The sequence below is a fragment of the Sipha flava genome, unplaced genomic scaffold (genome assembly GCF_003268045.1).
Source record: "Sipha flava isolate LNK unplaced genomic scaffold, YSA_version1 73_pilon_pilon, whole genome shotgun sequence".
Lineage (NCBI taxonomy): Eukaryota > Metazoa > Arthropoda > Insecta > Hemiptera > Aphididae > Sipha > Sipha flava.
Window position 1 is genome coordinate 3976278 of NW_020273613.1, and position 14051 is coordinate 3990328.

Sequence of the window (14051 nt, forward strand, 5' to 3'; positions counted from 1 at the left end):
TATTGGAGTAATCTTGTATTCGGAGGAAACGGTCAGCTGCTGACTAATTTCTGATGCTTCGAACTGCTCGGGGTCCGGATTTTCAGACTTGTATGACGTGTATATTGTAAAATTGTCTAATGATATATATGTACAAACAGGACCTAAATAAACGTAGACGACTTGTCTTAGACCATCAAAATCATAATACTTCTAGCCACGCATATAATAATTACATATTATTCAATTTCGAATAATTAGGTTCATCGCATTGCATCGGGTGCGTATAGTAATATATATTTATATTACGGTACAGGTGGACAAATCAGTCATTATAATACAATGCCTAGTTATTGAATACAACTCTAAAACTGATGTGGGCAATGTGAATATTAGAGTATTAGAGTGATATATTTTATAATTTATTTTAAGCACTGCTTCCTACGGGTTACAATAATTTTTATCAGTAGATAAAAATAATAGATACAAAATAAATAATTAATAAAAATAAAATATTCTCCTTTTTTTGTTAAAAATAAATTTATACAAGATAATATTATATGTATTTTGTTAACTTGGCACTTTTAGTACCGGCAATTGTATACAACGTCTAGTTTAAGTGAATAATTATCTACATTGCTTGAATAAATCGGACATTGCAAACTTTGTCCGGTCAATGTTTACAATGACCATTTATCCACTTGCACCGTAACATATGTATATATCATATACTACTATCGTCTCGACGCACTTTTGTATTCCGTTCCTACATAGATAAATGTAATACTTTTGCGGGATATAAAGAGTAGATTTCGGATCTATAACAAGTATTATTTACTACTAACGAATATAAAGACATAGGTAAACTCTATGCTCGTTCAACGCGTAGACGAATACTAATAATCAATGTACAGGTACAGGCTGTTTCACTTCAAACCGTTAATTTAAAATCTAATAAAATAAAATTAAACAACTACCTCGACCCTTGGCGAATCCAACTGTACATCCTGAACACAACTAGTTTTTTTTTTTTTTTTTAATGCATGTCCGTATAAATAGTATCCGTTTAAAATATATTTTCGTATTTTATGTCCGTGTGCAAAGCCTACGCGTCGTAAAAGATTATAGGAGAAAGATCAGAAAGATATATCATTAAATTGCTTATTGTGTCTATTACTATATGTTATATTTATTACTAAATAAAATAATAATAATACTATCAAAACGTATCCTAAACAAAAACAATAACATGTATGAACTACCAAGTAAATATTAATAACTATTATTTCCATTATTTAGAGTTATTAAAGAAGTTAATGGTTAGTTAATGGTTTTACAATGATGTTAATTTTTATTTTTGGTTGATCATTTTAGAACACTACAATTGATCTAATAAAAATATTGTTGTTGATGGTCAGATTTTTTAGAGAAAGATAGAGATCCCCGGAAGCTATTTTTTCGTTTTATAATATTTTACAATTACTGGTATATTTTATTTTATTTATTTATTAACATTTTTACGGGACAAGCCCTTTAACAAAGAAGATATAAAGTAATCTAGACATCCAAAAACATAAGAAAATAATAATTATACAGGTACAATATAAGTTTTGGTTAAAATTAAATGGTATGATATTCAAATTTTATAATATGAGAAAAAAAAAATATATATAATAATAATAATAATGTTTTTAACTTGAAAATAAAGACAAAGCTTTCATTCTAATACAATCACGAGACATAAAAAAAAAATCAACATCATTACGAATTAGGTTGCATAACGTAAGCGCTCTCGGAAAAAAAAGAATCGGTACAAATTTTTTTTTTAAAAAAGGGGACAAAAAATAAACTTGAGCTTCTAATTGAATAGTTATGAGTTACAATACCAATCTTACTTAACAATTCGGGACAATTAATATTATTATTTAGGAGATCATAAATAAATAATAAATCAGATATCTTACGTCTAACTTCGCATGGCTGAATACAAATTGAGTGTCTTACTAATGAGCTTGAATCTCTGGAGATCGGTAAATTTAAGCGAAAAGCAATTGATTTTAGGAATTTATATTGAACATTGTCAACCAGTTGAACGGTCGAATTTTGACTCCATATCAATGATCCAAATTCTAAGTTAGATCTAACAAGGGAGCAATAGAGGGTTTTTAGTACTTGAATATTTTTAAATTCTTTAGTATTTCTTAATATAAAACCAAGCATTTTAAATGCTTTATTGATAACTATGTTAATATTAGAAGTAAAAGACAAATTGGAGGAAAAAAAGTACACCTAAATCTCTAATTGAGTCCACTCGGTTAATAATAATATTATTAATCTTATAATTGAAAACTAAAGGATATTTTTTTTTAGTAAAAGAAATAACATTGCATTTATTAATATTTACTGGTAATAAATTTTCGTGACACCATGTGGAAAACCTATCTAAATTCTCTTGGAGAATAATTACATCATCCTGATTATTAATAATTGAGTAAAATTTAGTGTCATCAGCAAACATTAACACATTAACTGACGAATTAAAAAACAGATGGTAGATCATTAATAAAAAGAGTGAATAATAAAGGCCCCAAATGCGAACCTTGTGGAACTCCAGAGCAAACATGAATAACTTCTGAAAAAGAATGTAACAGTTTTACTGACTGGGTTCTATTAGTTATGTATGAATTTAACCATTTAAGGAAATTGCCGTGCAAACCAAAACTTTGAAGTTTAGATATAAGTAAATTATGGTTTATTCTATCAAAAGCTTTACTGAAATCAGTATAAACTGTATCAATTTGACATTATTATAACTTTATTGTATTTTATGAATGTTTAAATTTTTTAAAACTATTTTACTTATTTTGATTACAATTAAAAATAATTGCAATTTGTTAAAAGATAAATCAGTAAGTAGATATCCACCCCGCGGGAAAAATATTAAATTAGCCATTTTTTATGTCAAAATAGTTTTTTATCGTGTAAAATATCTATGAAATAGATGATATTAAAAATGTAAATTTCATTTTTTATTATAAATGTATGTGATACACGATATTTTTAGCAAACGTAATAATAATTAATAATATAAAATAAAACAACTCTGTTTTGAATTGTTTTTAAAATTCACTAACATCCACGTTTAAATTCTTCACACAGAAGCATATCCAATCTAATTCTCTGTTAGACCTTAAATACACCATACTATTTAATATTTTTTTATTCTTTCTTTCGTAGTATAATAATTCTAATGTTAACAAAATTAATATTCAACGTACGAATGAAAGAAAATAATATTACCATATGTCATAAACTCAAGAATGACTATATAATTATATTATTAGTTATTGTATTTCATTTTTCAATTCATAGATTGGTTGAATGATGAACACTTTTCTTCATTTTTCTCCATCCCGAGTGATATCCTTCAATTATCTTCTTTGAACCTTTTCCTGGGTTTAGACATGGGTCCATAGTTTATTTCGAATATGACTGACAGTAGTTCTTCTTTTTCCTGACACCCCTTCGATTTTTCCCACAACTATAGTCGTTGTACATATATTTTTTCTAATTAAATGTCTCATCCTCTTATTTCCTCTTTATATCTCCTCATTATGAACCCGTCAAAGAAATTTATATAATACTAAACGATAGACGTGTCATTTCATTTCAGCGTACGACTTCACCGGTAGGCAACAATATTATATAAATCGACCACCTAGACAAACCACACGAGATTCTTTCCATTTTCCTACGTCCGATAATCATAATGATGGTCAAGCCGAGTACAGTGACATCACCTACCCAGAAGGTAGGCACGTTAAATCGGGCAGACGTGCCAAGCTACCGTCAGAGTTCCAAGAAACTGTACCCGGGGAACAGACTGAATATCCGCCCGTCCCGGTCGGGTCGGAAGAAGCTAGATATTTATCACCACAAGCCATAGCCAAAATTTCGGAAACCCTTGGCGCTATCAACACCGTGGGTAGGTATCTGGTTAATTACACGAGGGGAACAACAGACGATAGGCTTGACAGTCCGCAGAATAATCCAGTAAGTAAGTACATCTTTGTAGCGAATATAATATATTATTATTATTATTATTATCATCATTATTATTATTATTACTATGTACACTTTTGATTCAAAATTAATGTAGACCATTAACCTGCTATAGAACGATCCAAATTTGGCGTCATCCCGTTTTTGATCACTGAAATAAATTTGTTTCCAAAAAAATAACAATGATTATTCATTCTGTTGCTGACAATCATCGTTTACATTTAAAATTTCTAGTTACTGCCGAGGTGATTTTTGCAGTATCGTTCCAACGTTTTAAAATTTCAAACGATTTAATTTTTCGAAACCCGATGTTTTAAAATTCATCTAATGACACAATTGTCATCGTATTCAATGTAATGACATGCGTTAATCGATATGGTTAAAAATGTCGAAGCGAAAATTTGATTATTGATTAAAAGAAAAATGTAATAAACAGAAAAAAAAACATATTACACCCAATTGATTCCCGTGCGTACTACATTATAATATTGCTATAATATAGTTTACGAATTTACTGATGTAGGAGAAGGTTTGCAGAAACAAGGTGACCTACCATCGGCCATATTCACCATCAGTAAGAACGTGCTCGGTCGAAACGTGACTGACATGGTAGTTAAGCCTCTTGTGAGCCTGGGCTCTGGCAAAGTGGTGTCGCAGGACAATAGACCGTGCTCCACGCCGGACGGTGCTCAGGGCAACTGCGAAGACCTTAGTAACTGTCCGCAGCTGTTGCTCAACTTAGGTCATCTTAGACAATCGATATGCTTTAAGAATCTATTTGTGCCAGGCGTGTGCTGCCCGAAAAAGACATCCGAACAACAGTGAGTAAACTTATTTATTATAAAATATCATCTATTCCGTATTATTATTATTTTTTTCAATTGGATTACAATACGAAATCGGGCCGCCGCCCGTTTCGATACAAACATTATTTCTGGCCGTTTATTATGTGCAACACAAAACGTAATAAAATACAATCAAGTGTATTGTATACGCAATATAATTGTATACTTTTTCGATAACTCTACAGTGATTAAAAATACTGTAAACCAATTTGAGCTCGTATTGGCTTCAATGGTACAATGGTACACGAAATGTAAGTGTTGGCACCTACTTACTATAAAGTAGGTTTAGAAAAATATTTGTTTTTCTCAATTTGATGATGTTTTTCAAATCATTATTCATCCACTTAAAATATCAAATATATAAACCTAAACCTAAATAAAACAATAGTTTTAATAATGGTCACTATCATACTTTTGACATTTAATTTTTATATTGCTTAATACATTTACATTTTATGAAACATATTAATTCAAATCCAATAATTTAATGAATAATTATAGTATTCAATATATATATGCTACACATAGTTTAACCATAAAATCAAAAATATATTGCACACATAAATCTTTTGATATTTGCACACAATGATTAAAAATACTGAAAATAAATTTAAACTTGTATTGCTGTGATACAACTAGTGATGGGCAAATACTCGGTAAATATAATTTCAGTTAAAATTCGGGTATTTACCCGATAAATTGGATAAATTTATTTTTAAATCTAAAATCAATCCATGGAAATCACAATACTTTTTTATGATTGTTTCCCGATTTTTTCATGTTTTTCCAAGACTGATGATTAGAGTATATAAATTATATTTATGAATTTTTGATTAATTTTATTCACTTTGGAAAATTTGAATATTTTATCATAGAAATTACATAGTACACTTTTATTGTCTTCACCGCGATGGTAATGCTTCCACACAGGATCTTTTACCCGACCCATGACTAAAAAATCTATTACTAAACTAAATAACATTTGACAAAAGAACTTGTATTGATCAGTTAATAGTAGTATAAATTGTAGCATTATTATAGAATAAATCTATTCTATAATCAATAGTTGTAGTATCAGTTATATGATATCGATACCTATCAGTAGTAAAAATAGAAATATATAGTTTGACCAGATTAAAAAAATATATATTTACCCAAATTTGTGGTAGGTAAATATTATAGTGGGTAAACACCCGATAAATATCCAAAATATTTTTCTACCCGACGGGTATTTACCTACGGCACATCAGTAGGTACAACGGAACATAAAATGTACGAAGTAGGTTTAGAAAAATACAAATATTTTATTCTCGATTTAATGATGTTTTGCATATTATTATTTATCAACTTAAAATAACTCAACTATAAAATCGAATTTGACTGAAAAAAAATAATAATAATAATAATATTAATCATGGCAATATTATAAATTTTTGACATTTAACTTTCGCGCATAGGGGCGGTGGGAGGTTTTACGGGACCTGAGAAGATTTTATTACGGGGCCCGTGAAATTTTTTTCGTGAAGCCTAAAAATATTTTATTGAACGCTCTAGTACTCGAATACCATATTTTTCTATTATACATAAATTATGTAAAAAATTTTTTTTATCTGTATGGATTTTATATTTTATCATCAAAGCGTCAACAATATATTATTATTATACTATTTATACTACAATAAAGACACTTACTAAACATAATATTGAAGTTAAAGATTAAAATACCATGTACATTTTCACGTGATAGGGAGAACTGTTATTTACTTTTAAAAACGATATTATATGGTAGGCTTATAAATTGTTTATTTCCATGAAAAGCGCGGGGCCATGGGCAGCTGTCCCTTCTGCCTGCCATTCCACCGGTGCTGTTCACGCAGATGAATTTGTATTCGATAAAACGTATTAATTCAATCCAATTTGTTAAGACAATATTTATAGTATATTCAATACAGTAATAATATAATATAGTGTATTCAATATATCGTATGAATAGCTATTATAAATATCAATGCGATTTTTGACCAAAAATTATTATTTCCCTATCAACCGCCTTATACTGTACAGTAATGATTAACAATTATTATTCGCGTATCACAGAGCACGAAACGTGTAACAATAACTACGTGATCTTTTATCGATTTTGTTTGTTTATTCATTAATTTTTTTTTTTTTTTTTGGAAAACGCCGATGGATATTTTTTCGTTTTATGAAAGTAAATAGATTGAAAAGGAAAAACGATTTTTAATAATATACATATATGTAGACACACACACACACACACACACACATACACACACTCATATATGTATATTATTCTTCTTTAAACCATTATCTCGCGTACGTTTGCCTTATTCATGCGTAAAACTTAATTGCCAGTGACCTTGCTCACACCGTCCACATTCACCGTGTTTTGGGCACGCACGCGCGCTTTCTTGCGAACTGTTGTTGACGCCGCGTGTCTACAGCGTGCACGACATGCCGAACATTACCGAAAGGATATTATTGTGTATACATAAAGAAAGGATATGGAGAGAGAGAGAGAGAGAGAGAAAGAGAGAGAGAGAAAAAAACAAAACTATTCGATTTATAACCGCCATTGCGCTCTATTTAACGCGTTTACCACGAATTTCATTTGTTTATCATTAACACGCCTATTTGTGCTCGCGCGCACGTGTTTCACTGCTGTTGGTACTGCTACTGCTGCTATTGCCACTGCTGTTGCCGCCGCTGCTCCTGCTGTCCGATCGTACATAGATTTTCACTTTTCATTTTCACAAAGACGGCACGAAAATGGCCGATATCTGAGGTCTGCACGTCGTCGTTATTATTGTTTGCGTGTTATAACCATACAAAAGGGGTACACAATGAAAATAATCCGAACGAATTAGGAAATGCCAACAACAATAACACACGTGCGTGCAATATTTACCTATACCATTTATGTACGTATTATTATGCGTCGTTTATACCGCTGCATCATGTAGGTGCGTAAGTGAAACCCTGCCCAGCGTGTTGTGCAAACACTTCCGGAGACTTTAACGCGATTTTCGTTTTCACCGTTAGATAATACAATATCGCAATAACGAAAAACGTCGCACGTCGTAATGATGTGCCGGCATTGCGTCTACTGTGGGATGCTAATGGCTACAGCGCGTTCGTATAAGACAACGAAACCTGTACGACGTTCCGTGCGGTTAAAATTTTAACGCGGACTTATAACCGTTCGAACGGAAATTAATTCGCTTGAGCGAAATCGCGACGCGTGGTAATTGCGCATCGTGATGTAGTCACTGTTTTAATGTTGTACAGCTATATTACAATCGATTTTCACGAAAGCGCGAATCTACGGTCAAGTCAATTATACATATTGGAGTTGCCTATTTATACACTTTTCAGTGTGTTTTAATGATATATCAACAATATTTAAGTACTTAAAAACGAATCGAAAATATGGTTAAGAGTGGTGATTACATTATAATTTAGTGTTTTTTTTTTTATTTTTATTTCAGTTAGGCAGTGAAATAATATTTTTCGACAACTTTCTACTTTTTTTTTTTTTACATGAATAAATAAATGAAGGATCGATAAGAAATAATGCTATTTTTAAAAAAAAATAGTAGTCCGTTAGATAAGTACACACATATATGTATAATAGGTTCATAAGAAACTATTAAAATCTATATTAGTTCACAAATTAGTTTTATTTATTGTAAACGTTTTAATATAATTGTACGATATTATTGCAAAAGTATAATATATTATACATAGTGAGTACCTAACTATAAATCGTTTATTCTAATCAATAACAAAAGTATTCGTTTTATAAAACCTAAATGTTGTTAAAAACTCATTATAATATTTTGGTGCTTATATTCACCAGGGTTGATTTAAATGTACAAAAAAAATAAAAATAAAATAATTTTCAAGTTAATATTTTTTAAAACAATATTAACATATAAATACATTTCTTAATCAATTTTTAATGAATCGTAACAGTTTCGATTTTTGGTATGCAAAACCATTTATTTTTGTTAACTTGAACTACCTCATTTAAGCTTTTTTTGATATGAATATTTTCCATTATTAAATCTTCTTTAAACATTTTTTCCCAAAAACCAACATATACAAACACAACAGTAGTCAATTATATTTATCAAATTATTGTTTTCCATATTAAATAACGCATATAATATGTTGTACAGTATTACAACATATTCTAAAATTTTCGACTGAAGATTGTTAAACAACTGCCTGTAATCTACCAACCAAAGATGGAACTAGGAATTTTTACGCCCGGGTAAAATGTTAAAATTACGTCCTATCCATAGCCTAATAAACAAATACTCAAATAAATTGTGTTCTTATAATCAATATACAATCGTACTTATTGAGTTTTACCCTAATATCAGTATTTAATGAAGTTAAAAATATCAAATTAGTTGTTAATAATTACGAAAATTACACCCTCTAAAATGTTACGCCTGGGGATAAATCCCCGACTTCCCCCCCCTAGATCCGGCCCTGCTACCAACTATCTAATTTGACCAATAACTGTTTACGATTATTGTAGATCTACTAATTGTTGTATCAATCGATACAGTAAAATTAACTAAACCGTTTAAATCAACATTAGTTTTACACCACGTGTATTGTTTCTTAATCTCACTCTTTTTATCAAGAAAAACTCTCACAACTGTACGTTTCTCCTTACACATTTTTCTAGATTGGCACCGGAGAAACCTTCGAAACCCGACCACTACATAGTGACACAATCCACGGTCACTAGACCACTGGCCATCAACACCCGACCACCATCAGCCACCAGACCACCGCCGGCCAATATCATCACGATGTCTACTAAAGCGCCGTTGCAGCTTGCGACTAAACCAACAATAAGCTCGTTGGTGACGTCCAATTCCATTGAAGAAGGTAAATATTGTTCGCTCTACGACGAAACACGATGTTTTTGCCATGGCACTTACTGCGGCCAAAGATGCGTGAAGGATATCGGTTATATATCGCTAACTTTCAACGTGCACATCTTATGAGGTAATAAATGAATAACCTATAGAACGTTTGAACATGTCCTGTTGTCTTACATCGCGCCGACGGAGTGTAGCGCTATCGCAATGTTGATTGTTATATTCGTTATCACAGTACGATAAATTACTCGTCGTAACAAATTATCCTAAATGCTAACGGTAGCTGTTATTATAATAATTTAATATTGTTCGTCATTAATTTCAATGCCGAACGTCACACTTGTCATACGCCAAATTACGATCTGAGAATACCAGTGATGAACCATATTTCAGCGACAGCTCAGTAAAATGTACTCGTATTATAGTATAGATTAAAATCAGTGGCGACTCGTGTGTACTGAAGAAGGGAGTGTGACGATACGAAAAAGTGTCTGTCTGTTCCTGTACCATTTATTCTTATTATTATCCAAATGCTAGTTTAAAACACACTCGATTAAATAAGACATTCACATAATCGACAATAATACAATTTCTAATCTCATAATCGAAAACCGTAATACAGCAGCTCAGTATTGATAGGTTGATACGCGTGCGGCGCATTCGTACTTATGGCATACGCACACGATAATCCTTGCGATCGCACTCAACAAAATTTATAAAATGATTATTTTGATTATTTGAAAACAACCATTTTAGTATTTTAAATATTAAATTAAAAAAAATTAGCTAATATTAATTTAATAAATTATTAATAGGTATACTATTACGATAAGAATTTATTTTCTTCTTTTAATAAATAGTAGTAGGGGGTGTAATCGTCCCGTCATCTGAGCCACGAGCCGCTACTGATTAAAAAACATTTCTATTACAGCATACGTACACATACATGTACGTAAATTCGATCTCTATGTCTATATAAAAATGTTTGCAAAAATTATATCGCATTTATTTGGTCGGCTTGATAAAACACACGTTGTTAAACGTTTTGTTGGAGCATGACATTAAATTTCCATTGTTCAGATAACTTAATTATAATGTTTCATTTCCGTTGTAAAACACGTATGGATAACGATTCGAATTCTACACGAGTACGCGTGTTTTTGGAAAATCGATGCAGCGGAACCGTGATAACTGAAATTGATTAATAATGTATACATTCAAATTTTGACAAAAGTTAAACATTTAACTGTCGACAATTTGAGACTTTTAAACACTCCATCTTGAATTCAAAAAACTGTAAGATAAACTAAAGGACGTTGTTTCAGAATCATCCTCAAAACATCGACCTTATTATTATTAAATCACGTTTTATCAAAACAATGTTCAGTAAACAAATGTGTACTAGATATCGGCCGTCAATATATTGAATATTCATGCAAATCGGACGTTAAATAAAAATAAGATTTGATCTGGTCGTAAGTCGATGTAAATGTTCATACGAAAGACTTAATGTTTTCGAGAAATTCAGATTAATGGGAAAACGTTTCCTCCAAGCCCTGTATCGAGTTTCAGAGGGTAGTAAACGGTCTATCGAGCTTTTGAAAATCCGACTTCACGCTATCGAAGACGCCCACCATACCGGAAAAAGTCGGAATCGACATATTTACCGTTATATTGCGTCTTTTTGCGTCCGCTCTTTTTTAACATTGCGTGTTGAACGTACGATTTCAAATTTTAGACTGCGGACGACCGGAAGTACCGAAATTCCGGGTGGTCGGAGGAGACGAGGCGTTGCCTGGTCGATGGCCTTGGATGGCCGCTATATTCTTGCATGGTCCACGGAGAACGGAGTTTTGGTGCGGAGGGTCGCTAATCGGGCCCAGACACATCCTGACGGCCGCGCATTGCACCAGAGACAACAGACAAATGCCGTGAGTTTCGTTTGCCAACAGCGTTCAATCGCGAACTACGCTCGTCGGCGGTTCGATTTGTGTTTGTTAATTTATTTTTATTATTATTATTTTTTTTTTTTGTTTCCGTTATCCCCTTCCATCTTACGCAGTTTTAACGCCAGACAGTTTACCGTGAGACTCGGTGACGTGGACCTGCGCAGAGACGACGAGCCCTCGTCCCCCGAAACATATTACGTGACCGAGGTGCGCGGACATCACAAATTCTCCCGGGTGGGCTTCTACAACGACATCGCGATACTCGTGCTAGACAGACCAGTGAAACGGAGTAAGTACGTTATACCGCTGTGTTTGCCGCCAAAAACTTCCAAGTCGGACACGTTCGTCGGCCAGAGTCCAACGGTGGTCGGATGGGGCACCACATACTACGGTAAATATCCGTCCGCCGCCAACGCTTCGGTGTTATTTTAAGATACAAACAATACCGTCGCACGGTTCTAAATGTTATGATGTTGTTTTTGCGCAGGCGGTAAAGAGAGCACGGTACAGAGACAAGTGGATCTGCCCGTGTGGAACAACAACGACTGCGACCGCACCTACTTTCAACCAATCAATGAAGATTTCATTTGCGCGGGGTTGAAAGAAGGAGGGAAAGACGCGTGTCAGGTACGGAGAAAAATACTTTGATTTTCATAAATTTTTTATCCAAGGTTTTCGTTGAATAACGGCGAGAACGCACTCGTGTTATTCCAGGGAGATTCCGGCGGTCCGCTAATGCTTAGAAAAGACGGCCGGTGGATGCAAATCGGTATCGTGTCGTTCGGAAATAAATGTGGAGAACCGGGATATCCGGGCGTCTACACCAGAGTCACTCGATATTTAGATTGGATTAACGATAACATGAATTAAATTATTAATTAAGAGTACTACATAAAAAAAAAAAAAAATTAAAAAAAATTAAATTGAAGTTCTATTGAAAATGCAATTTATAATATTAACGTTATAATATAATGCCTGTACGAAACCAATGTATATGTATTTTTCATAGACATTTACTGAAACGATTATTATACGGCATATACATGTATTTTCGGCTGACGCATTATTAACGTTAACAAAATAAAACTGTTCTATAAAAAACGTTATTTATCGTATTGTAAATAATATATACAAGAATAGAACTGATCATGTTTATGAAGTACTCAATAGCGAAGAAATATTTAATATTTACTATTTATTTATCGAAACGTAACCAAGACTATTAGATGTATAAGTGTAGTCTATAATCTGCATAATATTACGAGTTGTAAAATATTATAAATAAGCGATTGCAATTTAAATATAGTATTTTACCGCGAACATAAAATTACTTGCACTTTTAATCATTTTTATGATTTTTTTTAAAATTGTATTATTCGTATATTGTTGGATAATAATACAACCATTATTATTATTTATACATAATAAATATATTATTGTTATTTATGAGCTGAATTTTGAAATGTGTTTATATTTTGAAATTATTACGCAATGTACCAACTATTTAAAACCATTTAATTTTTCAATGTGTTCCATATGTCAAATAATATACGTATGGTATTGAATGTTTACGTAAACATTTAGATATATCACATATTTTAAATATTGTATACATTTTTAATGTACAAACATAAATAAAATAAATATTATTTTTTGTGCTATTTATTTACATAATTTTCGCTAGTGTAAATGCACTTAGAACCGTATCCTATCTACCGACAAGACAATCAATGAGTTAAAAATGTTTCTTCAACAAGTACATTTTTAAAATTAAATGTTAAAGTATTAACAATACCGTACCTATAGGTACACTATAGTGTAATTAGTACCCGATGCCAAAAATCATTTTTAATGCTCTCATCCCTCTACAAAATAATTTTGAACCTATAACTATAGCTAAGCTTAAACTATAATGAGACTACTTAAGAATATGGTGTTTTACGTAACTACTTATTTTGTATTTATTAAATTAATAAAAGAAATAATCAACGACTAAAGAACAATATAAGTAATATAAATGATTCTTCGACGCCATGTTTTCTCACTCTAGTCTACCTACTTGAACAAGTTACCCAAGTAATAAGTTTCTAGATTTAAATCTATAGTTTACGTTATACTAGACAAAATATGGTTCAATGATCTCACTCTTTCCAGATCTCTCGTAATCAAATTTAATCGATTACGCACTGGTTATCATCTTTTACCATGTTGCTTGCAAATCAAATCTTAATGATTCCCTTCCAATGGTGCAATTATCGGAAGTATTGGGTGTACAATTCACAGAAACCCCCGGT

The 14051-nt window shown here is 31.8% G+C and overlaps 1 protein-coding gene across 2 annotated transcripts in view; it reads left to right on the forward strand.

Annotated features, from left to right (window-relative positions):
- Positions 1-12663, forward strand: part of LOC112692328 (proclotting enzyme-like) — a 34561-nt gene extending 21898 nt beyond the window's left edge. Inside the window, exons 3-9 of one of the 2 annotated variants that reach the window (XM_025566959.1) lie at positions 3653-4036; positions 4559-4862; positions 9610-9815; positions 11547-11739; positions 11871-12148; positions 12245-12384; positions 12472-12663. In XM_025566959.1, coding sequence (XP_025422744.1) covers positions 3653-4036; positions 4559-4862; positions 9610-9815; positions 11547-11739; positions 11871-12148; positions 12245-12384; positions 12472-12627 — 1661 coding nt within the window. In that variant the 3' untranslated portion in view covers positions 12628-12663. The remainder of the gene's footprint in view (positions 1-3652; positions 4037-4558; positions 4863-9609; positions 9816-11546; positions 11740-11870; positions 12149-12244; positions 12385-12471) is intronic. The other variant, XM_025566960.1, reaches the window with a different exon arrangement.
- The last annotated feature ends 1388 nt before the right edge of the window (positions 12664-14051 follow it).